Source organism: Neopsephotus bourkii, unplaced genomic scaffold (assembly GCF_033783945.1).
Source record: "Neopsephotus bourkii isolate Nb327-2 ecotype Australia unplaced genomic scaffold, CSIRO-AGI_Nbou_v1 NB_580, whole genome shotgun sequence".
NCBI lineage: Eukaryota > Metazoa > Chordata > Aves > Psittaciformes > Psittacidae > Neopsephotus > Neopsephotus bourkii.
Window position 1 is genome coordinate 2,336,739 of NW_026901081.1, and position 23,593 is coordinate 2,360,331.

General features: G+C 43.0%; 1 protein-coding gene across 1 annotated transcript in view; it reads left to right on the plus strand.

Annotated features, from left to right (window-relative positions):
- Positions 1 to 23,593, plus strand: part of ACER3 (alkaline ceramidase 3) — a 61,056-nt gene that overhangs the window by 23,814 nt on the left and 13,649 nt on the right. The window contains exons 2-6 of the mRNA XM_061351426.1: positions 1,408 to 1,518; positions 10,751 to 10,803; positions 12,400 to 12,452; positions 14,889 to 14,970; positions 16,476 to 16,511. Coding sequence (XP_061207410.1) covers positions 1,408 to 1,518; positions 10,751 to 10,803; positions 12,400 to 12,452; positions 14,889 to 14,970; positions 16,476 to 16,511 — 335 coding nt within the window. The remainder of the gene's footprint in view (positions 1 to 1,407; positions 1,519 to 10,750; positions 10,804 to 12,399; positions 12,453 to 14,888; positions 14,971 to 16,475; positions 16,512 to 23,593) is intronic.

Here is a 23,593-nt window from a genome sequence, read left to right on the forward strand (position 1 = left end):
ATCAGACTGGGAGAGTGGTCTTCAAGAAACCACCATTGTATAATCCCAGACTGGTTTAGGTTGGAAGGGGCCTTAAAGCTCATCCAGCTCCAACCCCTGCCACGGCCAGGGACCCCTTCCACTGGAGCAGCTTGCTCCAAGTCCCTCTGTCCAACCTGGCCTTGAGCGCTGCCAGGGATGGGGCAGCCACAGCTTCTCTGGGCACCCTGTGCCAGCGCCTCAGCACCCTCACAGGGAAGAGCTTCTGCCTAAGAGCTCAGCTCAGTCTCCCCTCGGGCAGGTTCAAGCCATTCCCCTTGGCCTGGCCCTACAGGCCCTTGTCCCAAGCCCCTCTCCAGCTTTCCTGCAGCCCCTTTAGGCACTGGAGCTGCTCTAAGGTCTCCCCTTCAGGAGCCTTCTCTTCTCCAGGCTGACCCAGCCCAGCTCTCTCAGCCTGGCTCCAGAGCAGAGCTGCTCCAGCCCTCGCAGCAGCTCCATGGCCTCCTCTGGCCTTGCTCCAACAGCTCCACGTCCCTCTTGTGCTGCTGCCCCAGAGCTGGAGCAGGGCTGCAGGGGGGGTCTCCCCAGAGCCCAGCAGAGGGGCAGGATCCCCTCCCTGAGCTGCTGCTCACACTCTGGGGGTGCAGCCCAGCACACGGGGGGGTTCTGGGCTCAAGCGCTCACTGAAGCCGGGTCATGGGGAGCTTCTCCTCACCCAGCACCCCAAGTCCTTCTCCTCAGGCTGCTCCATCCGGTCTCCCCCAGCCTGTGTTTGTGCTGGGATTGCCCTGACCCAGCAGCAGGACCTTGCCCTTGGCCTTGTTGAACTCCATGAGGTTTGCACAGACCCACCTCTGCAGGCTGTGGTCTGTGATGGTTCTGTGTGTGCACAGTGACCAGCACATGAACAGTAAAGCTTGAACCGGTTTCATTTGGGAATGAGTCACTTGGTGACCTTAAAGTATCTGAAGGGAGTGTGGAGGAGGGAATTCCAAGAATAGGTTTAAGAAAAGGAAAAAAAAAAACCAAACAAGCAACTCTTTTAAATACCAGGCTTGAACTATTTGGGGCTTTTATCTCCTTAAGGGATTGGGGTTTAATTCAGGAGCTGTGCAGTCGGTTTAACCCCATTTTTCTGCCTGTTGCCAAGAAAGTAACCACCATTTTTTAGTTAAATGAGGTTTTTATTACTGTCCATAGATGTGAATAAAGACGAATTAGAGGGTTTTTAGCCTTGAAGTAGTTACATGTGTTGTACCAAGATTAAACTTTGTATTATGTGTGAAAGCCAAAAACAACAATCTGAAAAGGTGCAGCTCGCTGGGTGAAAACTGTTGAACCTTTCTTTAATGAGTGAATGCAGCTTTATTTATTTAAAGTACATAGTACCCAATTCTAAATCTCTGCTTTTGGTTTCTGTCTTAACAGGGAACACAGTGAGTAACCTGATTTTCATTGTACCTCCACTCTATGGTGCGATTCAGACCCATAAAGATGGCCTTGAAAAACGCTATTTAGCTGCATATTTGTGTCTTACAGGTATGTGTAAAGCTTCATTTGCTGTTTCATTAGAAAGAGAGCTCTGATGTGCAATGAATAGTATCCAAATAGGACTTAACCAAGTAGTTAAATCCAAATACTATGTGTGTTTAATGTAAATCTCCTGTTATATTTGTTAATGTTTACTGAAAATTGCTATTTGTTAGGAAAATATAGAATCACAGAATGGTTTGGGTAGGAAAGGACCTTAAGATCATCCAGTTCCAACCCCCTGCCATGGGCAGGGACACCTCACACTAAACCATAGCACCCAAGGCTCTGTCCAACCTGGCTTTGAACACTGCCAGGGATGGAGCATTCACCACTTCTTTGGGCTTGTAGAACATCATGTACCAAAATGTTGTCTAAATTAAAGCCTTGGTCAGTCACTGTGGCATAATTTTGGTGGTGTATATTGTTGCTCCCTGGATTTTGGAATTTTCAGGCAGCATAAGCAGCAAGTTCCTCCTTAGAGTGAACAGGAACTGAGTTTTCTTTTGATCTTCTAAACTGACATTGACTGATGTTGACTGTTGAACTCAGCTTAATGCACTGATGATGTTTACTGTCTTAGCAAATAGCATCTGTCCACCTGTAATGAACATGAAAAAATACCATAGCATGAAGATAGAATTCACTTAATAATTATATGAGATTTTGAAGTGATCCTCCTCTGGCCTTAAGTCCTTTTCAGTGCATCTTAGCTTCCTGCTTCCTTTTCTGATCATTTACAGATGATGTCCTGAGTGTCCTACTTCCAAACAGTTTCACACTATATTAATATCTTAGTGACATTTGTTTGGAACAGTAATACAAGAAATGGCTGAGATCCTGAGGGAAATGGAAGGGATTTCTTTAATGAGTTTGCATTTGTTTTCAGTTCCTCTTTGGCATGTATCTCCTAGTAAACTGCCATTGTGTCTGGGAAGTTTTGCAAGGGTGGAAGAACAATGTGACATTAGTGCAGAGGTGAACTGAAGGGCAGTCTGTTCTTTCAAGTAGCAAAATCCAGAGAAGAACCAACTTTCTTTAAAACATTAATAGTTACTCTGTTATCTTTAAAAGCACTGAAGTCTGTTACTGCATTTATAGCTCTAACAAGACTCTCTTGTAAGTATGGCTGATAGTAATTAAAATGCTGCAAAGAATGAGTTTAGTTGAGGAGGCCTTTAATAATCATTTTGTTTTCCCTGAAGCTAGGTGATGGGACACACAGGACATCCCCTTGTACATAGAGGGGATGCACAGGACATTCCCTTGTACATAGAATCCCAGACTAGTTTGTGTTGGAAGGGGCCTTAAAGCTCATCCAGTTCCAACCCCTGCCATGGGCAGGGACACCTTCCTCCAGAGCAGCTTGCTCCAAGCCATGTCTTACCTGGCCTTATGTAACCCGAAGTTATTTTCCTTATGAGGAAAGATGTTTGAAGGTGATTCAAATTTGGCAGCTGAGTCTCAAAGCAGGTTTTACAGAATTCCCCTGTTTCCCAGGGTTTCTGTGTTTGCTAGACCTGTTATCTCTGTGGAGAGATAAATCCTTCCCAGTCTTCGGTGATTTATAGTAAATCATAGAATAGTTAGGGTTGGAAAGGACCTTAAGATCATCCAGTTCCAACTGCCTGCCATGAGCAGGGACACCTCGCACTAAACCATGGCACCCAAGGCTCTGTCCAACCTGGCTTTGAACATTGCTAGGAATGGAGCATTCACAGCTTCCCTGGACAACCCATTCCAGTGCCTCAGCACCCTCACAGTAAAGAACTTCTTCCTTATATCCCATCTAAGCTTCCCCTGTTTCAGTTTGAACCCGTTACCTCTTGTCCTATCACTACAGTAGACATGCTATCACTACAGTAGACATGCTGCTTTTAAGAATGGCACACTTATGTATTTAGACAAACACTGTTGAAAACCACATATCCATATGCTAAATGTATTCTTGACGCCAGTTAAACTGTAACTTACACTAGGTACAACTTCATGGTTTCTTAGCGTCAGCTTTGCTGATGTGTGAAAGAGAAGCAGCAGCAATGTACAGCTTTGGATGTGTTTGAACACTTTCCAAATAGCCATTTGTAGGCTTTTTTATGAGTTTGAGTAATTATTCATTTTTGTCTTAGGATAACACAGTTTGGCAGCAGAAATTCTTGAAGGCTGAGGTTTACTTCTAAAAAGACAGGGGAAAAACCAGTGTGTCAGCATTTGCTGAAGTTGACTTTTTGCTTCTTCTTGAATCAAAGTATCCCATTTTGCTATTCTTTCTAAATTAATGCAAATAAATCAGAGAATCATGGATGGTTTGGGCTGGAAAGGACCTTAAGATCATCTAGTTCCAACCCCCCGCCATGGGCAGGGACACCTCACACTAGACCATGTTGTTGAAGGCTCTGTCCAACCAGGCCTTGAACACTGCCAGGGATGGAGCATTTACCACTTCTTTGGGCAAGCTGTGCCAGCACCTCACCACCCTCACAGGGAAGAGCTTCCATATATCCAACCTGAACTTCCCCTGTTTCAGTCAGAACCCCATGTCCTGTCACTACAGCCCCTGATGAAATGTCCCTTTCCAGCATCCTTGTAGGCCCCTTCTGATACTGGAAGGCTGCTCTGAGGTCAAATGCAAATATGTAAAACTCTGTGTTTGAGTCTCAGTCCTCCCTGTAGCTTGTTGCTACCTCTGTCAGTGACACACTGTGATGGACAAAGTGTGCTGCTCTCTGACCAGAGTGTCAGGCTGTCACAGCAAGACTGGCTTGAGTGGACATTTCTCATATGCTGTTTGATGTGTTAAAGACAACCCCAAAGGTCTGAGTGATCACAATAAATACCATGTACTTCATTCAGTTTTATACTGCTCTGTGTCCATGAAGGGGAGCTCAGCCTGTGCATTTGACAGCAGTACTGGAGGGCAGTCCTGAGTTCCAGCTGAGCTCTGCTATCTGGCCCTGGGATGCCTTTGACTCCTGTCTGAAGTGATAAATGCTTGCATGATTTGATTTTCATCTCATAGGTTGGAACTTGCCATTAAAGGTTGCTTCCAAGAACATTTCTCTTCTGGTTTTCTCTACTTCACTATTCCTAATGTTTCATAGCAGTTGAAAGATGTAAAGGAATACAGAAAGCTTTATAGTAGCTCAGTGAAAACCAGGAGCAGGATGGTTTGGAATCACAAACCATTTTACATTTGTTCTACTACAGAGCAAAAGCAGCAAATAAGGAGATAAAGAGAACTTGAAAAAGAGTTGAAATGTGCCAGGAACATTGGCATGCTTTCTGTGCATGTGACTGAATGAGGGGCATGCTGAAGTGGAGATGGAGTAAGTGTAGAGAAATTCCTTTTTGTAAGAAAGTACCAGAGAGAATTCTTTCCCTTACAGTAATTTGATTTATTAACAGATTTCACTCTGCTGACTTAATTTGTAACAAACAAGGGTAGATTTAATCTGGAAAGGAGCAGTGAATTTAACACTGAGATAAATTCTAAGAAAGTTGGGGCTGTTCAGCCTGGAGAAGAGAAGCTGCGTGGAGACCTCAGAGCAGCTTCCAGTGTGTGAAGGGGGCTACAAGGGTGCTGGGGAGGGACTCTTTACCAGGAACTGTAGTGATAAGACAAGGGGTGATGGGTTCAAACTGAAACAGGGGAAGTTCAGGTTGGATATAAGGAAGAAGCTCTTCCCTGTGAGGGTGCTGAGGCGCTGGCACAGGGTGCCCAGAGAAGTGGTAAATGCCCCATCGCTGGCAGTGTTCAAGGCCAGGTTGGACACAGGGCTTGGAGCAAGCTGCTCCAGTGGAAGGGGTCCCTGCCCATGGCAGGGGTGGGAGCTGGATTACCTTAAGGTCCTTTCCAACCCAGGCGATTCCATGATTCTATGATTCCTTTGTATTTTACCACACTGTGTTCACTGCTTCACTTTAAACCCCCTCTATTTCTCTTGTTGAGTTGTATTTCCTCTTGGAACCACATGTATTTTACATTTGGGAAGCTCTCTTCCTTTCACATGTATGCTAAAGTTGCCAAAGTTGGCAGGACAAGAAGGGGATTTCTGAATAACTGTACAAATGAATTTCTTGTTCATACTGGTGGTGAGTTGCACTTTTCAGCAAATCCTTTTCAGATACAGCCCACTGTTCTCAGCCCTGATTTCTGCTGCTTTCCAGCTCAAAGGGAGCGCTGTCAATGAACTCAGTAGGAACTGGCTAGGTTACTATTTAACCGGTAAGCAATGAAGAAGAATCTTAAGTTGGCTTGTTGCATCTCATGAAGTAAGTGGAACAAGCCATCAGGCTGTCACTACCTTGCAGAATAAGCAGTTGGGGTTGGATTTTCTCCATCATAGAACAGAATCACCCAGGTTGGAAAAGCCCTTTAAGCTCATCCAGTCCAACTGTTCCCCACCACTGCCCCATGGCACTGAGGCCTCGTCCCCACGGGGTGTGAACCCTTGCAGGGCCAGTGCCTGCAGCCCTGCCCTGGGCAGCCTGTTCCAATGCCTGAGCACCCTCTGGGGCAGGAATTGGTCCTCAGCTCCATCTAAACCTGCCCTGGTGCAGCTTGAGGCCGGTTCCTCTTGTCCCATCCCTTGTTCCTTGGGAGCAGAGCCCAGCCCCTCCTGGCTCCATCCTCCTCTCAGGCACTTGTAGGGAGCCATCAGGTCCCCCCTGAGCCTTCTCCAGCCTGAGCCCCCCAGGTCCCTCAGCTATTCCTCATACGACTTACTCTTCAGACCCTATGATGCTGTGGTATTGTATCAGGTTCTACCATGTCATTTTCTTGTGTCCTGGGAAGCCATGAAAATCAAATAGTTGGTGTTATAAAAGAGTCTTGATTTAAAAAAAAAGCTACTTATATATGTGTATATATATATATACATGTCAGTGTGTGTGTCTATATATATAAAAGAGAAGGAGTGTAACTTCTTTGAACCTAAGAAGGCAAGGAAAAGCAGTCACTGAAGTAGTTTATTAGATGCTTTACTTGGACACTTTACTTGGTCACTTTACTTACTTAAATCTGGAAGGATTGTGTTGGTTTGTATTTCTTTGGCCTGTTTAATAGGGCTCAGTTGTTCAAGCTGTGCCAGCAGGGAGGGGAAAAAAAGGATGCAAAACGTTCTCTACATTAGACACAGCCATAAACAACTTCCTCCATGTCTACTGAAACCCCCCTTATCTGTGAAAATAGTTATTAGAAGCCCTTCAGTCAGAGTTAATGCCCTTATTCTTACCTAATAGCTGTAGAGGTGCTTAGGCCACGTCCATGTTAGTAAATCAGATGTGCTTGGGTGCACTCCTGAGTGCTGGAGCCAGGCAGCGTGGAGCAGCCTGTGTCTGTTCATCTTAGCCTCCAAAGCGAGGTGGCTGCATACAAATCCTCTGCTGGGCACAGGCCCTGGAGGCTTCTGGCTGCTGTGACGTGCCTGGGAGCTGCTCAGGGAAGTTGGCAGAGGCCAGATTCACACCACCAACTGCTCTGGCAAGTCACAAGTGCAGAGGGTTGAGTTACAGTGTCTGGGAACAGCCCTATGGAATGCTCCACTTTCCTTGTAATCAGGTCCTTCCCATCTCTTATGCTGTGGAGGGAAACCATTACAAACCATCATCATTCTGTAAGAACTGTTCATTTAATTCTGCTTTTTCGTCTTGCTTTGTTCTTTGACTGTCTGTGATGCAGTGTGGTGGTGGTGATCTCTAGGTCTGTCGCTGTAATAAGCCGTAGATGGGATTCAGCTCTGGACTCATACACCTAAATGCATGTCTCTACAGAGGGGTCTGTCTGCCATTGCAGTCAGTAAAGCCTAGAGAATCATTTGGCTCATCCTGAAATATCCCCTTGTATTTGACTTACTCTTTATAACGCCAGTTCATGTATAGATGCCTAAAAAAAAGGTGTTAGTATCTGGAGCATCCTTCCTTTGGAATGTTTTCATACAGTACCTCTACAGTTTAAATTCAAACCACATCTCTGAAATCCTCATAAATAGTATTTTTTCTATGAAGGCTTTAGGCCTATGATAAGGATCTTGAATCTGATGGATCAAAGTTCACCTGAAATGAACTGTCTCTGCTTATGTGATACTTATTCCTAAAACTATTGAAAAAACCATAGGGGATATTTGTGTCCTTCTGAGGTTCAAATCCAGAGAGTTTCTATGGTTCATATACGGAGCTGGATCTCATGTATAATGTCAGATTATTCCTAGCATGGATATTGCCTTCCAGTCTTTGATGGTGTTGCACAGCCATATAGCTATGTATGAAGTACAGTTTACAGATGCATTGCTTTTATGTCATCACTATCACATCAATTGATAGTAACTACACATTGTATTTGCTTCAGGGCAAAAAGAGCCATGTTAGTCTGCACACAGCAGCTAACCTGACTTTGCATTTCCTGACTTTTAAAGTGCTATTCTGATCTCATAATACTGTGAATTAATGTGTATTCTGTGCTTAATACATAACATATATGTATCCCCCTTAACTTGAGAGGTTGGTTGATGTTAAGATGCTGAGTGACTTGCAGTGCCTATGAAAAGTGAGTTACAGTAGTTAGAAAGGAAATGGTATTGCTTCAGGTGGTGTTAAAGCTTCCCAACTGATTCACAGCTTTCAGTGACTGAAACTCCTTTGCAAAAGGAAACACCTAAAATGTAAACTTTAAGACCTGCTTGAAAGAGAAGGAGCAAATCTATTGCTGGGTTGTTGATGGCTATATGGGAAAGTCGGTCCTATTTAAACTTGGTGTAATTGCAGTGGTGGTGGTCACTAGTATTTTGGGAAGTACAAAGCTGGTAAAACATCTCATTGCAGTGATGGGTTTTGTGAAGTAAATATTAATAGAATCATAAAAACCCAGACTGGTTTGGGTTGAAGGGACCTTAAAGCTCATCCGGTTCCAACCCCTTCCCACAGGCAGGGACACCTTCCACTAGAGTAGGTTTCTCCAAGCCCCCTCCAACCTGGCCTTGAACACTTCCAAGGATGGGGCAGCTACAGCTTCTCTAGTATTCCTTAGAAATGCCTTGATCCTGAAATTATGTGATGAGAAGTATATCTAAAGGTAACTGCATTCCTATAGAACTGGAGGTAGAAGTTACATGTGAAGACATTTCAGCTCAAGCATTAAACTATTGTTTACAAGAGACAAATACATGTCAAACTCTTTCTAAATTCACAAGTTAAAATACGTGACAAAAGGGTAGCGTGCTGTGGGTATAGCAGAGGAAATAAAGATTTCCTTGTGATCCTTGGCATGCGATGGGTGTTTCTTCTTTCTGCATTGCAATGTTCTCAGCACTGAACCATGGTGCGTTAAGCCATGAGACAGCAACTCTGATGAGCACAGCTCTCGGCCCAGTGAGTGCAGTATTAGGTATCAGCTCCCTTCTGCTGAAGTTTACCAGTTATATAGTGGTGTTAGTGAAGCAGAATATGTCATATGCTTCAGCTGCTGCACTTCATCTCTTAATGCACTTTCTTTTCTTCCTTCCTTTGGAACAGGTTCACAAAGCTTTTTGCACAGTTCTGTGTTAAGATATAACCTCTGCCAATGAGAAATGTGGCTCTTAGCTCATTCAGTGTCTAGCTGTAAAACGTTTGTAAGTTGTGCCTTTCCAGTAAGCAGGTATAAGTGAGATACGTAAAGAATCATGTTTAATTCCTTAGTCTTCATTTAAACCATTTCTTCAAAGAGATGCTGTTGTGCATAGTTACCACAGTAGTGTTTGAGGAGGTGGTGTCTGAGAGGGAGAGTGTCATCTGATGAATAATCATTAGTCATGAAATGGTTTGTGTGGGAAGAGACCTTAAAGCTGATTCAGTTCCAATCCTCTGGCATGGGCAGGAGCACATTCCACTCTGGTGGTTTATGTTCTGATGGACAGCCACACTTATTTTTCCCAGAGAATTAAAGACATTAATGTATTTGGCAATACACGTGTCACTGCATCAGTGAGGTTACATGCTTAGGTATTTCATTTCATTGACTACATGTAATAATCACAATTCCAGTCTGACTGCATCCAAAGAACCATCTCCAAAGATGTCTAAACTGTCTTGGGAATCTTTTATAGATCACAGAGCTGTGAGAGTGAGTTATAGAATCCCAGACTGGTTTGGGTTGGATAAGCTCTAGCTCATCCAGTTCCAACCCCTGCCACGGGCAGGGACACCTTCCACTAGAGCAGGTTGCTCCAAGTCCCATCCACCCTGGCCTCCAGTTTCCAGGGAAGTGTTCAGTAAGTCTATTAAAGCATCAGTGAGATCTCACTGCCTTATGTAGACAAAGTTCAGGTCTTGCAGCACAGCAGCACTACCCAGTAATCGAGGCTGGAGTGCAAATGACTTGGCTTTCTCTGAAAGCAGTCTGAGGTAAAACATAATTTCTTGAAGGGAGACAAGACATCATATTAATGGACTTGTTCTTGCAAAATAAAAATGAGCTGGTGCTTAATGAGAGTGTTTCACTGATAACACTTCCAAGTGATGAATGATACATTAACCGCTCGACCAGCTTCGCTCTGAACAGTGGAATAACTTCCAAGAAACATTGTCCTTGTCTGACTGAAAAAGCTGTGTATAGGCAAAGTGTATATCTCGTAAATTAACTCCTGAAGCAGATCCAGAGTTTAAAAATCAACTATTTCAAGTCAATGAAAATCATTACACAGAAGGGTGAGCTTCCAAGCAGGCAGCTTGGGAATGGTGATCTCATTTCATGCGATGAATCCCTGCTGCGTGGGCTTTGTCTGTGTACCCTGACCTTCTAGTTCTGAGTTCCAGCAGCAACTAATTTCTGCTTCTAGAGCTGATGACAAGCTCCTTGTAAAATGTACCTTTTCCATCTGGACAATAAGCAGAAATATCCCAGGCTTTCAGCAGTATTAGCAGTCGAGTGATGCTTTGCCTTATAGAAGGATCAAGAAAGATAAATCTTAATGTACTTGAAAGAGAAATGGAATAGTGATGTCCCATTCATACTGGGTTCCCTCTGTTTCTGTCCTTACTGAGATTCATAGGGGCCAGTATTGAGAACCCCATAAATTCAAGGACATCACTGGTTACTAAAATGTAGAGTAGAAGGCTGGAGAAGACTGCAGGTTGTCCCTGAAATGGGATGCTGATGTTCTAATGTGGTTTTTTTTCCCCAGTAAAGTTTATGCATTGAAATTAATGTACTGCAAAGATTTCCATATAGACTTTTATGTTAACCATAGCTTTGATTTGTTTTCAGCTGTGGGATTGGGATCTTGGTGCTTCCACATGACCCTGAAGTATGAAATGCAGGTGAGTATTCATAAATAGCTGAGAATCACTTTATGTACGTATCTACCTATAAAGTCATATTATTGTCTGAAATTCATATAGCAAGAGTTAATGTACCTTAAGTATCATTGTATATGACTCCTGCTCTCAACGGGAGTAGCACAGGTCTTGTTTTCCATCAATAGGTATACGAAATATAAACCCTAAAATAGGAGCTATAAGCAATTACTTGCATTGGTAGAAGACATTTCCTCCTTTGGGAAGTTACACTATCTTTTCACACAACTGAGGGTTAATAAGATTAGAGTTATTACTATTTATTGTATCCCTTTTTTTCATCTTAATGTTTTCTATGTGTTCTACTAATCTAGATGTACCTGTAACATTAATAGTGAAGTCAGTATCTTCTGAGTAGCAACAGCTGAGTCTTCCTCGCTTTCTTATTCTCAAGTACAAGCCATTCTATAGGGACACGAGGAGGCTGGTCCTGTTTTAGGTTTGAGAAGATAAAGAAAACTGATCTTTGAATCAGAGTTTGAAACTAAGAAGCCTACGTTCAGAAGTGTGTGCTGACAGTCTGTGCTCCCCCCATAGTAAATGGAAATCCTAGAATGGTTTGGGTTTGAAGGGACCATAAAGCTCATCCAGTCCCAACCCCCTGTCATAGGCAGGGACCCCTTCCACTAGAGCAGCTTGCTCCAAGCCCCTGTGTCCAGCCTGGCCTTGAGCACTGCCAGGGATGGGGCAGCCACAGCTTCTCTGGGCACCCTGTGCCAATGCCTCAGCACCCTCACAGGGAAGAGCTTCTGCCTAAGAGCCCACCTAAACTCTGAAACCCCTGTCTCTGAATTAACACAATGTAAGGAAGTTCCAAAATCAGGAAGTAAACATGCAAGCACATCACAACATACTTCCCTAAGGGCCTAAAGTTCTATTTTATCTTATGGGAAAAACTCATTTCAGTTTCTCTGTGAAGTTTGCACAGAAGCAAGAAGATGCTGCTGCTTGTATTGAGCAGGTTTATCTAGGCTGACTTCCCAAAACTAACTCTTACCAGTGTTTTAGGAGGTATGAAGAGTACAAATGGTATGATCCTTTGAAGGGTGGGCTTTTTATGAGACATCATATACTAAAGATTTAGGGTAATAAGCTTATTAATGCAGGAGCTTTTGGTTGGATCGGATCTGAAGGACAGGTGGATAGGACCCTGACGGAAGGTGGATATAGAATTATAGAATGGTTTGGGTTGCAAAGGACCTTAAGATCATCCAGTTCCAACCCCGTGCCATGGGCAGGGACCCCTCACACTAAACCATGGCACCCAAGGCTCTGTCCAACCTGAACACTGCCAGGGATGGGGCAGCCACAGCTTCCCTGGGCAACCCATTCCAGTGCCTCTCCACCCGCACAGTAAAGAACTTCTTCCTCATATCTAACCTGAACTTCCCCTGTTTCAATTTGAACCCATCACCCCTTGTCCTATCACTACAGTCCCTGATGAATAGTCCCTCTCCAAATGACTTAAAAACTCCTGTTTTCTTAAGACTTCTCTCTCCTTAATGAATTTACTGTGAGTTAAAAGTACTTTTCATGTTTTGATGTCTCTGCTTTTTATAGCTGTTGGATGAGCTGCCAATGATATACAGTTGTTGTGTGTTTGTCTACTGCCTGTAAGTACTTGTTATTTCTTTCTGAATATTTATAAACTAGTAACCATTTAGTATCTGTGAGGCCCAATCTGGTGTCTGGTGAGGCTGACACTGAAGCTTCTACTGCTTTCAGTGAGATCCCTGTTTTGCAGCGTTATGATTTGGCCATTAGAGCACTGGGCTGGCTTTAGTCCTAGTTCTTGCTCATTTAGTGATCGTTCACCAGTATTTGTTTAATAGGAAAAAGAAATACTTCTTCTTAAAGACTTTCTGTAGTATACAACCAGAGCTCAGCCTTACTTGGTATGTGAGCAGCAGCCCTAATAAATCAACTTCAGTAACACCTCCAAAATGAATGGATTTGGGCTATATTTCTGTGCTGTAGTCTGACTCCAAATGCGAATCTCAGATTTCTGGTTAAACCTGCTCTCCACTCATGTGGAAAATTAAAGAAGAAAGAGTTTTATGAGGAGCTGAGTGCATATTTTGAGCAGAGTGTCTTGGAACATGCATGACAGCTTAATGCCATGCCAAGACGTTTTCTCCCGTTTCATTTTGGGAGCACTGTAGCGTTTGGCAACTGCAAAGATACCGTAAGTTGGCTTTTTCCTGCCTGTTGCTGCAAGGCCTGGATTTAACATCATTTCTTCTGTCACTCAGAAAATCCAAACCATAAATCAAGTTGTTGCAGACAAAAAGACAGGAAAAAAATTGTCTTTTTTTGCTTTTGAACATAGCAAATATTCAGCCATTGAAAACTGGGCCATCTCTGGGAGCTTCTGGTGGTGATGGGATGCTGTAGGATTAAACCCACATCTCTGGAGCTCCCCATCAGTTTGTGATTGATGCATTAGTATGGTTTGTGCAAAGTCTGGACCAGAATTGTAATGCCTCTCTTAGTGGAAATAACTTCCACTGTAGCTCCCTGTTGCCTTGAAATTGCCTTTGCATTTATTTTGTCTGGTTTGAATGTGACTGGGGAAAAGGATGAGAAGTGGCTATAAAGATCTGTTAGAATAAGAAAATCATGTTTATTTTGTGCAATGGTTACTCTGTTATCTTCAAAAGCACTGAAGTCTGTTACTGCATTCATGGCTCTAATAACATTCTGTGTGAGTATGTCTGGGTGTAATTAAAATGTTGTGAGAATAGGCTAATGTTTAGTTGAGGAGGCCCTCAATAATCATCCTTGTTTTCTTTGAAGGTGTAGGTGAAGGGGTAGTTCTGCACAGGACATTCGCTTGTGCATAGAATCCAGACTCAGATGGGTTGGAAGGGACCTTAAAGCTCATCCAGTTCCAACCCCTTCCATGGGCAGGGACCCCTTCCACTGGAGCAGCTTGCTCCAAGCCCCTGTGTCCAACCTGGCCTTGAGCACTGCCAGGGATGGGGCAGCCACAGCTTCTCTGGGCACCCTGTGCCAGCGCCTCAGCACCCTCACAGGGAAGAGCTTCTGCCTAAGAGCTCAGCTCAGTCTCCCCTCTGTCAGGTTCAAGCCATTCCCCTTGGCCTGTCCCTACAGGCCCTTGTCCCAGGCCCCTCTCCAGCTTCCCTGTAGCCCCTTTAGACATTGGAAGACTGCTGTAAGGTTCTCCTGACTCTCAAGCTGTCTCATTACTTTGCAAAGCCATTCTGCAGTGTAGCACTTTGTGCTCTTACATTTCTTTCCCCCCCCCAGGTGTTCCTAGTTCTTTGTTTCCTTTTATTCATCCATGGCGGTGTCTAAAATATAGAAGTTTATAAAGAAACAAACTGGGTAGATATAGCTTGGAGTGACACAGACACCTGCCCCTAGCCCTAATGCTCCTGTGCTTCTCGCAGGTCATTTTTGTTGTGTTTTTCTGATGGACGTGCAATCTGTGTGTGTGATTCCATCACAACTGTGACTGAACCACACTGTAAAGACTGTGAAGCTAATTTCAATGGGTTGTTTTACATGCTGGCAGCAATTAGCTGCTTCTACCTTCCACTTCTACCAATCTGACAAATTTACTGCACTGTGACTGTGTAAAGCCATAAACAATCCGCATTTTAACAGATCTCTGGAGTTCAGTGTTTTGTAAGGCAGCCCCTTTCCCACACTGCCTTTAGCTCACAGATGTAATGGGTTTTGGCAGCTGTATTGCATTTGAAACTCATTTCTAATTTGCCATCCATTATCACCCCTTAAGCGCCTTCTGAAAGTGCTTCTGATTCCCAAACTCTTCCCACTGACTCTATACGCATGAGCTTGCTGGGGCTTTTGCATTAGATTTGTTTAAAAAACACATTTATTGGTAAAATTATAGATTTTTATCTTAAAATGACACATCTTTATTGGAGGAGATACAGTTTCTTTAGGCGCCTAAGACTCATTTGGATCAATTTGCTCACAAACTTTGTGAGCATACCTTGAAAAATGCATCCTTTATATGATAAGAGATGAATGTTATCACTCTTCTTTATATTCTCTTCCAGGTATGAATGTTTCAAGTACAAGAACACAGTCAATTATCCACTGCTTTTCTTGTTAATAACATACAGCTTCGTAGTCAGTATAGTAAGTATTTTCTAATATGGCATTTCCACCTGTAGTTTGACAGTTTTCCTGCCACTAAAGGAATGTTATAGAGGCAGCACTGGATCTCTTCTCACTTCTGGTAAAGAAGGATGAATCATCCTTTGGTTGGGAAAATTGTGCTGGTCAGAGAACTGGAGAATCCCAGACTGGTTTGGGTTGGAAGGGACCTTAAAGCTCCTCCAGCTCCAACCCCTGCCATGGGCAGGGACACCTTCCACTGGAGCAGCTTGCTCCAAGCCCCTGTGTCCAACCTGGCCTTGAGCACTGCCAGGGATGGGGCAGCCACAGCTTCTCTGGGCACCCTGTGCCAGCGCCTCAGCACCCTCACAGGGAAGAGCTTCTGCCTAAGAGCTCAGCTCAGTCTCCCCTCGGGCAGGTTCAAGCCATTCCCCTTGGCCTGTCCCTATAGCCCCTTGTCCTAAGCCCCTCTCCAGCTTTCCTGCAGCCCCTTTAGGCACTGGAGCTGCTCTAAGGACTCCCCTTCAGGAGCCTTCTCTTCTCCAGGCTGCCCCAGCCCAGCTCTCTCAGCCTGGCTCCAGAGCAGAGAGAGAAACCTGAAACCTATCTAAACCCTGTATAGAATAAATGAAAAGGGAAAGTAATAATCCAGTTGCTAGAATAAGAATGTAAGAAAAGCAGTCACTGCTGCCTTATGATACCTTGGACAAGCTGCATTCCTCATCTTCCCTGTCTTCAATTCATTTACAGAAATGAGAATAATCCTGTTCAACAGACTCCAAAAGGTGATGCACAGTCCAGGCTATTGAGTGGTGGTTTAAAACAGCAGCCAGAATAGGAAAGGAACAGAGCTGTTAAATCAGAATAATTCAAACTGTTGTGACTTGATTCCCCTTCCCAGTGTTGTGTGTTCCCTTTATGACTGAAATGAGTTTATTGATGCCTGTCAACCACAGATGGAATTTCCTTTGTTATTTGTATTGATAGCCAATTTTTAAATAAGAAGTATTGTAATAGGTCATTTCTGCCATCAAAATACTCTACCTCCTAAGATGTTTTACACTTATGTCATGTTACTTTGAAGGTCCAGTGTCCTTCTCTCTTCCAAAGCAGGAATGAAATGTACTGCATTAACAGTAGGAAAAGCTATTGTGTAAAATGAATTGATGAAATGCTAAAGCATTGTCAAAACTCATGAATAACAGCAATTCAAATTAGAGTACGTTTGCTTCTTGCAGTGCATACTGAGACTGGTAATTCCTGCATCTTAATTGTTTTTCTGTGTGTTGCAACTCTTATTAAATGAGTTGATTCTAGATGTTAATGTCTCTGTTTGTGCTCTTTAATTTAAAATCATTCCACAATTAAACCCTCAGGTTTTGCCAGAGGAAACTGTGTCTAAGCAACTTTTATGGTGCATGTATAGGCACTTGTGTCTTGATTCTAACAGAACAAGTCTTGGCAGTATTTAGATTAATGTTATGCTGTTCTCTGTTGTAAATGACTTCTCTTTTTAATCTTTCCAGGTTTACTTGAATTTGAAAGAGCCTGTATTCCATCAGGTAAATCTTGCTCTGCTGGAGGACCTAACCTGGGTTTTAAACTGTGTTTTATTGGGGTGTTTTACATGAGTTTGTACCTGAAGATGGAAGGCAAACACAGTTTGCCTTTTACTGCTTCCTGTCATATTGCCATCCCTTCACTTGGTGACCTGTAAAACTGGAATGGTTTAATGCCTGTTGTGATTTAGCATTTGACCTAATATTCCATGTGGGTTTTGTCAGTGGCAAGTGCAATGAGGTGACCCTCACTATGGGCAATGGTGTAAGAGCGGGGGTTGATGAATCCTTATCCACTGCTTTCCATTAGCAGCTGCTGGGAAACTGTGACCTGACTTCCTAACATGGTTTGGGTCACAGCCCCATGTTCTCTCCATTTTGACATAGTAGTTTGGGGTCTTTTTTAACTACTCCATTTCATACTGTGTAAATTCAAGCTGAATTTAAACACAGAATGTCTTCTAGGGTTATGGAGCAGACTGGTTGGTATGGTCTGTCTTGCTTAATGGCATATTTGGTGCCAGTTCCTTTTTTAGCAGCCCAAGAGTATTAATATGCATCCACTGCTTGTGGAGATAGGACTTGTATGACTTGCCTCTTCACAGGAGGTTAGAAATCATGCTCACTTATGCATGCCATGAGCGGTTTTCCCTCATTTATGACATTTTGATTAGGGATAACAGCTGAAAAACTACCAAGCAAAAGCCCTGAGCTCTTTGCAGGACAGAGCTTTAAAGCCTTAATGTCTGAAATCAGTAGTGCCATCGCTTGTCAAAGTGTACCTGCTGCATCAGCAGCTGTAAAACTGATAGGTGGCTCCTGTTGGTGGATTAGTGAAGCACGGAGGAATAAAATGAATCCTCTGATAATAAATTCCAAGCTGTTCCAAAAAAATCTCTCCTAGAGACATGAATTGTTACTGTACCTATAGATAAAAAGAGAAACTCACAGGGTTTTTTGCTAATGTTCATTAAATCCTTTCTGTTCTTTCCCTATACTTATATTTCCAACAGGAAGATACAGGCTGGGGTGAAAGCAACAATCGCTGATGCTTTTACTAAGCTGGTTCTAACTGGTTTTGAATGAATTGACTTAATTTTGTTAACTACAGTGGCAGAATTTATTGCTGATACTGGACTTTTATTTCTTTCATCAGTTATCTACTCAGTCTGTGTTTATGGCAATAAATACATCACAGCTTCACTGCATTGATGCCTTGCCATGGCTATTGTCCCACATCATAGATTCAGGGATGATCATAGAATAGTTAGGGTTGGAAGGGACCTTAAGATCATCCAGTTCCAGCCCCCTGCCATGGGCCAGATATGCCTTCCACTAGACCAGGTTGCTCCAAGTGCTGTCCAATCTGGCCTTGTGACTTGTGGGGAAAGAAGGAGAATAGGGGAAGCTTTAAACCACTGCTCCAGACCTTTAATTTTTTGCATCTGGTTTCTCTTCATTTTAACGTATGAATTCCCTGTTATAATTTATACATGAAGAATCAATGTAGAAAAGATTTAGACCCATAAAAGTGCTGGACTTTTTACAAGAACTCTTTCCAAATTGATTTTTATGGAGAACATGCAGTTGTGGCCCCATTCCAAATGTTCAAGTACTGCACTCATGGGTTTTTTTCACACTCTTTGCCAAATACATCATAAATCCAGAGGAAACATTTCTCTGCACAGCTAAGCAAGGTTCTTTTCTTCATACTTATCCTTTATTTTAGAGTGCATTAAAAAAGAGAATCAATGTAATTTCACTAAGTATTTCCCTGCTGGTTGTATCTCATGGACTTGAAGTAAAGTTAAATACGCTTGTGCAGTTATAGTTTAAATCACAGTCTTGGTCCCTAACTATATTGGAAAGCAGAGGTTGATTCCTTTAGGTACTTGTCTATGATCATCACCATTTGTCAGCCTCACAGAAAGGGGAGTAACTACATGGACAGCTTTATATTAGTTGTTTCAGTGTGGGGTGGTTTTTTCCCCCAGAAAGGAGAGCAATAAGAATGGAAAAGGATTCTGTTATATTTAACAGCCAGGTTCCAAGCCTTATTTCTCAGTGAATTACTTTCTACTTTCCTTCCCAATTTAGGCTCATAAATTGCTTACTGCCAGCAGGCATGAAGGGGAGTTTGGTTTGTTATTCATGGCACAGTGGCAACACACACCAGCTTCTTTGCCTCCATCCACGTACTGCAGATCTTTAAGGGCCTTAATGCTTTAACCATAGGAGGGGTGAGATGCGTAATTTGGTCTCTTGGAGGCTACACATCATTAGAAGGGGAAAAAAACACCATTTCTCTGCCTGACAACTGATGTGGTATTTTTTACCGCCTCATCAGTTAAATGAAAGATAGCAGTGGCCTTTACAAGCATGTATTGTCTTGTTTATGTCAAAATCTCTAGGCTAGAGCACTGCTATTACCTAATTTCCATGGTGCTAAACAACCCTACATCCCAGTGCTCTAGCTGTACTTAAGCCAGCATCATTGTCAAAGAAAGCAGCTACGCCTCTCCCTTCCCTCCTTCCCATCTGGCACACAGATTTACTTTCTGAGGGGAATTTGATTTGGGAACTCAGCAGGTTCAAACTCTCCTCAGAGTTAGTTGTAAATCAGAGTAGTTGCTCATCCCTGTTTACTGCATGTGTATTTGTGCTGACACAAGGAAAGGGGTGGGGGAAGAATGGCTGCTGGTGTGGAGTGATCCATAGACACACAGATCATAGAATTAGCTGGGTTGGAAAAGACCTTTAAGATCAAGTTCGACTTTTACCGCAGCACTGCCAAGGCCACCACTGAACCATGTCACTGAGGGCCTCATCTACACAGTTTGTGAACACTTATATATCAGATTGCCCTGGAAGAAGAAGAAATTACCCTGGCAGTTAAACTTTTAGACTCAAGTCTTACAAGTAGCCTTCTTTCTAATATGATATGGCCTAGAAAGCTGTCACCTGCAAAGCATCGGTTTCCATCCTGATCTGTTTAATGGCTGCATGCCATATGCTGGTTCTGTACTTGCAGCGATCAAAAACCTCATTCATTTGGCTATGTGAGTAGTGCAACAGATCTAAAAGCCTGTTTTATTTGCACAGTCATCTGCTGCAAGAGTTTGAAGCAGTTTTTTGAACCAAGAGATAATTAAAAGGTAAATAGAGCATGAGATTAAATAGTCGTTTCTTTTACATTAGATGTGATTTAAAAGATGTCTTTTGTGTAGCCATTCTAGAACTGGTGTCCCATGAGAAACTTCAGTGAGCTGGAGAAGTAGATCAGGATGAGAACTGCAAATAGGGGAAGGGAGTGACTGGTGGAAGATGGCTAAAGGAGATGATGAAAGGCAGGCTCAGTCTGACTGTCTTGGGATCACTAGTGGGACTGTTTGTATTTAACAACCCATACCAGGAAAAACCAAATCATGTACTGATGATATTTGTGATGATACCAAGCTCAAAGGCATCACTGAGTACGGAGGAGGAGATGAAGAAATAACTGGAAGACCCTGAGGACCAGGATGACGAAATGGAAGAGTGTGCACTGATGAGCAAACACCAGCTATTCTTGTTCTAAACTGCACACAGATCCCCAAAGGAGGGAGGAAGGCAGTCTCTGGGTTTGCTGATCACAGCATAATAATATGACCGGTGAATTTTCTGCTAGAAAGTAAAATGCAAGTATTGGATTTAGCAATTTTATGTGACTTGAGGGGAGCAAAAGGTATTTCATTTGCCTCAGTACAAAAATTAATAGAGTTGTTCTCCTTAGGTGTTTTAAACGTCCAAATGCAAAGAAGGAAGTCAAATCACAGCACAATGTGTATGTCAAAATAGGTACAGGAGCCTGAAACTGCACGAAGAATGTGTCAAGGCACAACTTGTTCAAATTCACAGGACTCCCCATTTTGGGGAATCTGTGTGGACTCAGTGTCCTACAGCTCTCCAGAGTCCCTCCTGCTGCTAACACAACAGTGAGTTGTAGGCTTGTGGTGTAATGTGTTTTGCCTTTTAGTGGGGCATGTTCATTCTTACTACATGTGCAGGTTGCCAAGCAGTCTGTTAAAAGTGACCTTTTCAGGGCATGTCTTCACCACAGAGGTTTTTGTGCTTAGGCATTGTCCTGCTGAAGACCATGTATAAGACCAGTTTGAGTGATACTCTGTTACACAGCTTGTTTGGGGGTGTCTTCCAGTACAGCTTTCATTGTGGCTAGTGCTTCTATCTGCACAATACCATAGGGAATGTGGAAGGATGTTCAGACTCTCCAAAGGATCAGCTCTGCAAGGCAGTGAAGGGAAGCTCAGTTTATCCCTGCAGGCTGTCCCAGAAGCTCTGGTGAGCTGCTCTGTATGATGCAGTGTGTTGCTTTGCCATCATGTTACGTGCATCTAAGCAGGACCAACTAAAGTGGATCTGAATTAGCTCATTCAGGAGCTGTCAAAGCAATGTGTGGTACTAAACAGCTGCAGCTATGCTGAGTGTTTCAGTGTCATCATGGGAATTGTCATTCCTTCCCTCAGAAGTCTAAGAACATGTAGAGGTCTGTTTTCTTTGTTGTAACTTGCAAATAGAGTTTCCACCTCCAAGTCCTTAGGCTGACTGTATTTTGATAGCTGGTTGGTATATTAATAGATAAGCAGTGCTTGCCAAGAACCCAAAACCTCTCAGTGCGGTTCCCAGTGTGTACACTAATATTCGAGGCTGATAAATGGACTTTATTAACCAAAGATGGGCAAAAGGCCAGGAACAGAGGAAGCAAAGTAGTGGAAATAACAGCTTATTGCAGCTTTCTGTACCAGAAGGGCAGATGAAGAACTGGTTTTATATGCGCACTCCAGTATGGAGTACCAGCCTTGCCTCCAGCTGGTACAAGAAGGGAATCTATGTGATTTGTTTAACTGCCTCCACATCAAAAACGCTGTCAGACACTGAGTCCTGAAATGCTTCTTTCCCATTTGTGAATTACCAAGATGCTCTTCATATTTGGCCCTTTTATCAGGTAAATCCACTGTGTATTAATGTTTTTTCCCCATTGCAAAGATACAGGCTTCAAAGCTGAAACACAAGCAGCCGTATTTGCATCTTAAACAGCAAAAAGGGAACTGTCTAGTGGTAACAAAAGATGATGAGATTCTGCTGTTTCCTTTTGTTTCAGTTGTAGCGTAAGGGTGTTCTTCTGGCTTACAGGTTAAAGGCACTGTGAGACAAAATAGCACAAAACTTCTCTGGGTTTTCATCTGTCACTTAAGTGATGTGTTAGTTAAAGAAGAAGAAGAAAGGGAGGTAAAGCAATTGAAAAATCAGAGTCAACTTGAATAAGGTAGAATCCTCATTTTATACTTAAATGGGGTGGATGGAGAATACCTTACAGACTTTTGGCATGATGAAAATAGTGAATCCACGGGTGATAAAGGAGTAAAAAAGAAGCACTGTTCCCTAAAGTCTAAACTAAGCTGTGTAGCTCTTGGTTTACAGGTGCAGCCTCTGCTTATCGCAGCAACAGCACCTCGGTGCTCATTGCCTTCAGCATGAAGAGGAGGGTTGGAGCCTGCGGAGCGGAACACTTTGTTGTTCCAGTCTTCCACAGGCTTTTAAACACGACTGTGTTTTACTGTTAACAACCTGTTTGTGTGGGGGAGCGGAAAAGGCAAGAAATGGCAGTGTCAGCTGTGGGCATATTTTAATTCAGTCACTCCAAGGTTCTTCTTTGCGTTGTTCCCTTCCTCCCTCCATGAAGACTGTCTTCTTCTGCAGGCCATTAAGCAGCTCACTAGGAGATACCAAGCCACAGGCATCACAAAGAAAGCTTTTCTTAGCTATTGCTCTGATAACTGCAGAAATACAGCATTTTTAGCCTGTGTTTCAGGCCTTTAAGTCCTGTTTCTCTAGGCATAGTTTGACACTCACTCCTTTTACAAAGAAACTGAGAGTAAATTGGATAAAAGCCTGAGGGTGGTCAGACCCCTGATGAGTAGGAGAGAAATTTCTCTTCATGGGTAGGTTTTTCCTCTCTTTTTGCTGCAGGAGAGCATTTTAGCCATGGAAACTGGAAGAAGGAGGAGATGAGCAAGGAAAGGGCATCAAACTGTGATTTGAGTTCCGGAGAAGCCTTTCTGTTGAGTTTCTTCCTCTGTGTGACCCCTCTCTTAGAATAAATGACTGGTTTTGATTAGGAAAATGAAACAGGCTGCTTCAAATGAGCCTGAGGAAGTAAATGGCATTGAACTGTTAAGTTTAGTCTGTATTTGTTATATGGTAGGGTCTTTTGAGGCGTAATGATGAAGAATGACACCCTAGCACACCTGAGCAGTGCCCTGTCTACTTGAGACTGATGAGCACTTGGTACTCAGGCTGTGCATAGCAGGTTTTGTTTGGGTTTGTCCTGATTTATGTGCTGCACCCCAGCAAGGGGACTGGCATTAGCCACCAGTTTTATTTAAAGTATAAGCCAGAACCAGTTTGCCTTTCAAATAGTTGAGCTTTGTTTAGCTCTACAGAGCAGAACACACAGCAGCAGTAGTTTAGTTACAGAAATGATTTGATTTCACTGTCAGTGCAGATGTGCTGAGTGACTTTTTCATAGTCAGTATTGGGGCTTATTTTTACCTGTTGTCAAATACGAGGGCTCTGTTGTCTGTCTTGTTCTGGATATATGCACTGATAATACAGTGTGTGCTATGAACCTCATCCTTGAAGCTAAAAGGAAGTTGAGAATTTGCCTTTATGGGCTTTTGAAAAGTAGGTTTCACTTTGTGTTATTACAGCTATCTGTTTTATATTGGATGAGTGGACACATGCATGTGATTGCAGGATAGCAATAGCTGAATGCCCTGGTTACAGCAGAGTAAGGTAGTCATTGGGCTGAAGACAGTGTAGTCTAAGGGAAGAGAAAGTACAAGAGGTCAATACAACAAGGTAAGGACACTGGTTTGCAAACACCACTCTGAGGTTTAGTTGCTTTTAAAAACAGGCAGCAAATAGTATTTTTCTGTTTCATATAAAACAAGGCAGCATTTGATAGGAGTTAACGAAAAGCAAAGCGAGACAGGAAAGTCAGGGAACAAGGAAGTGAAGAACAGCGA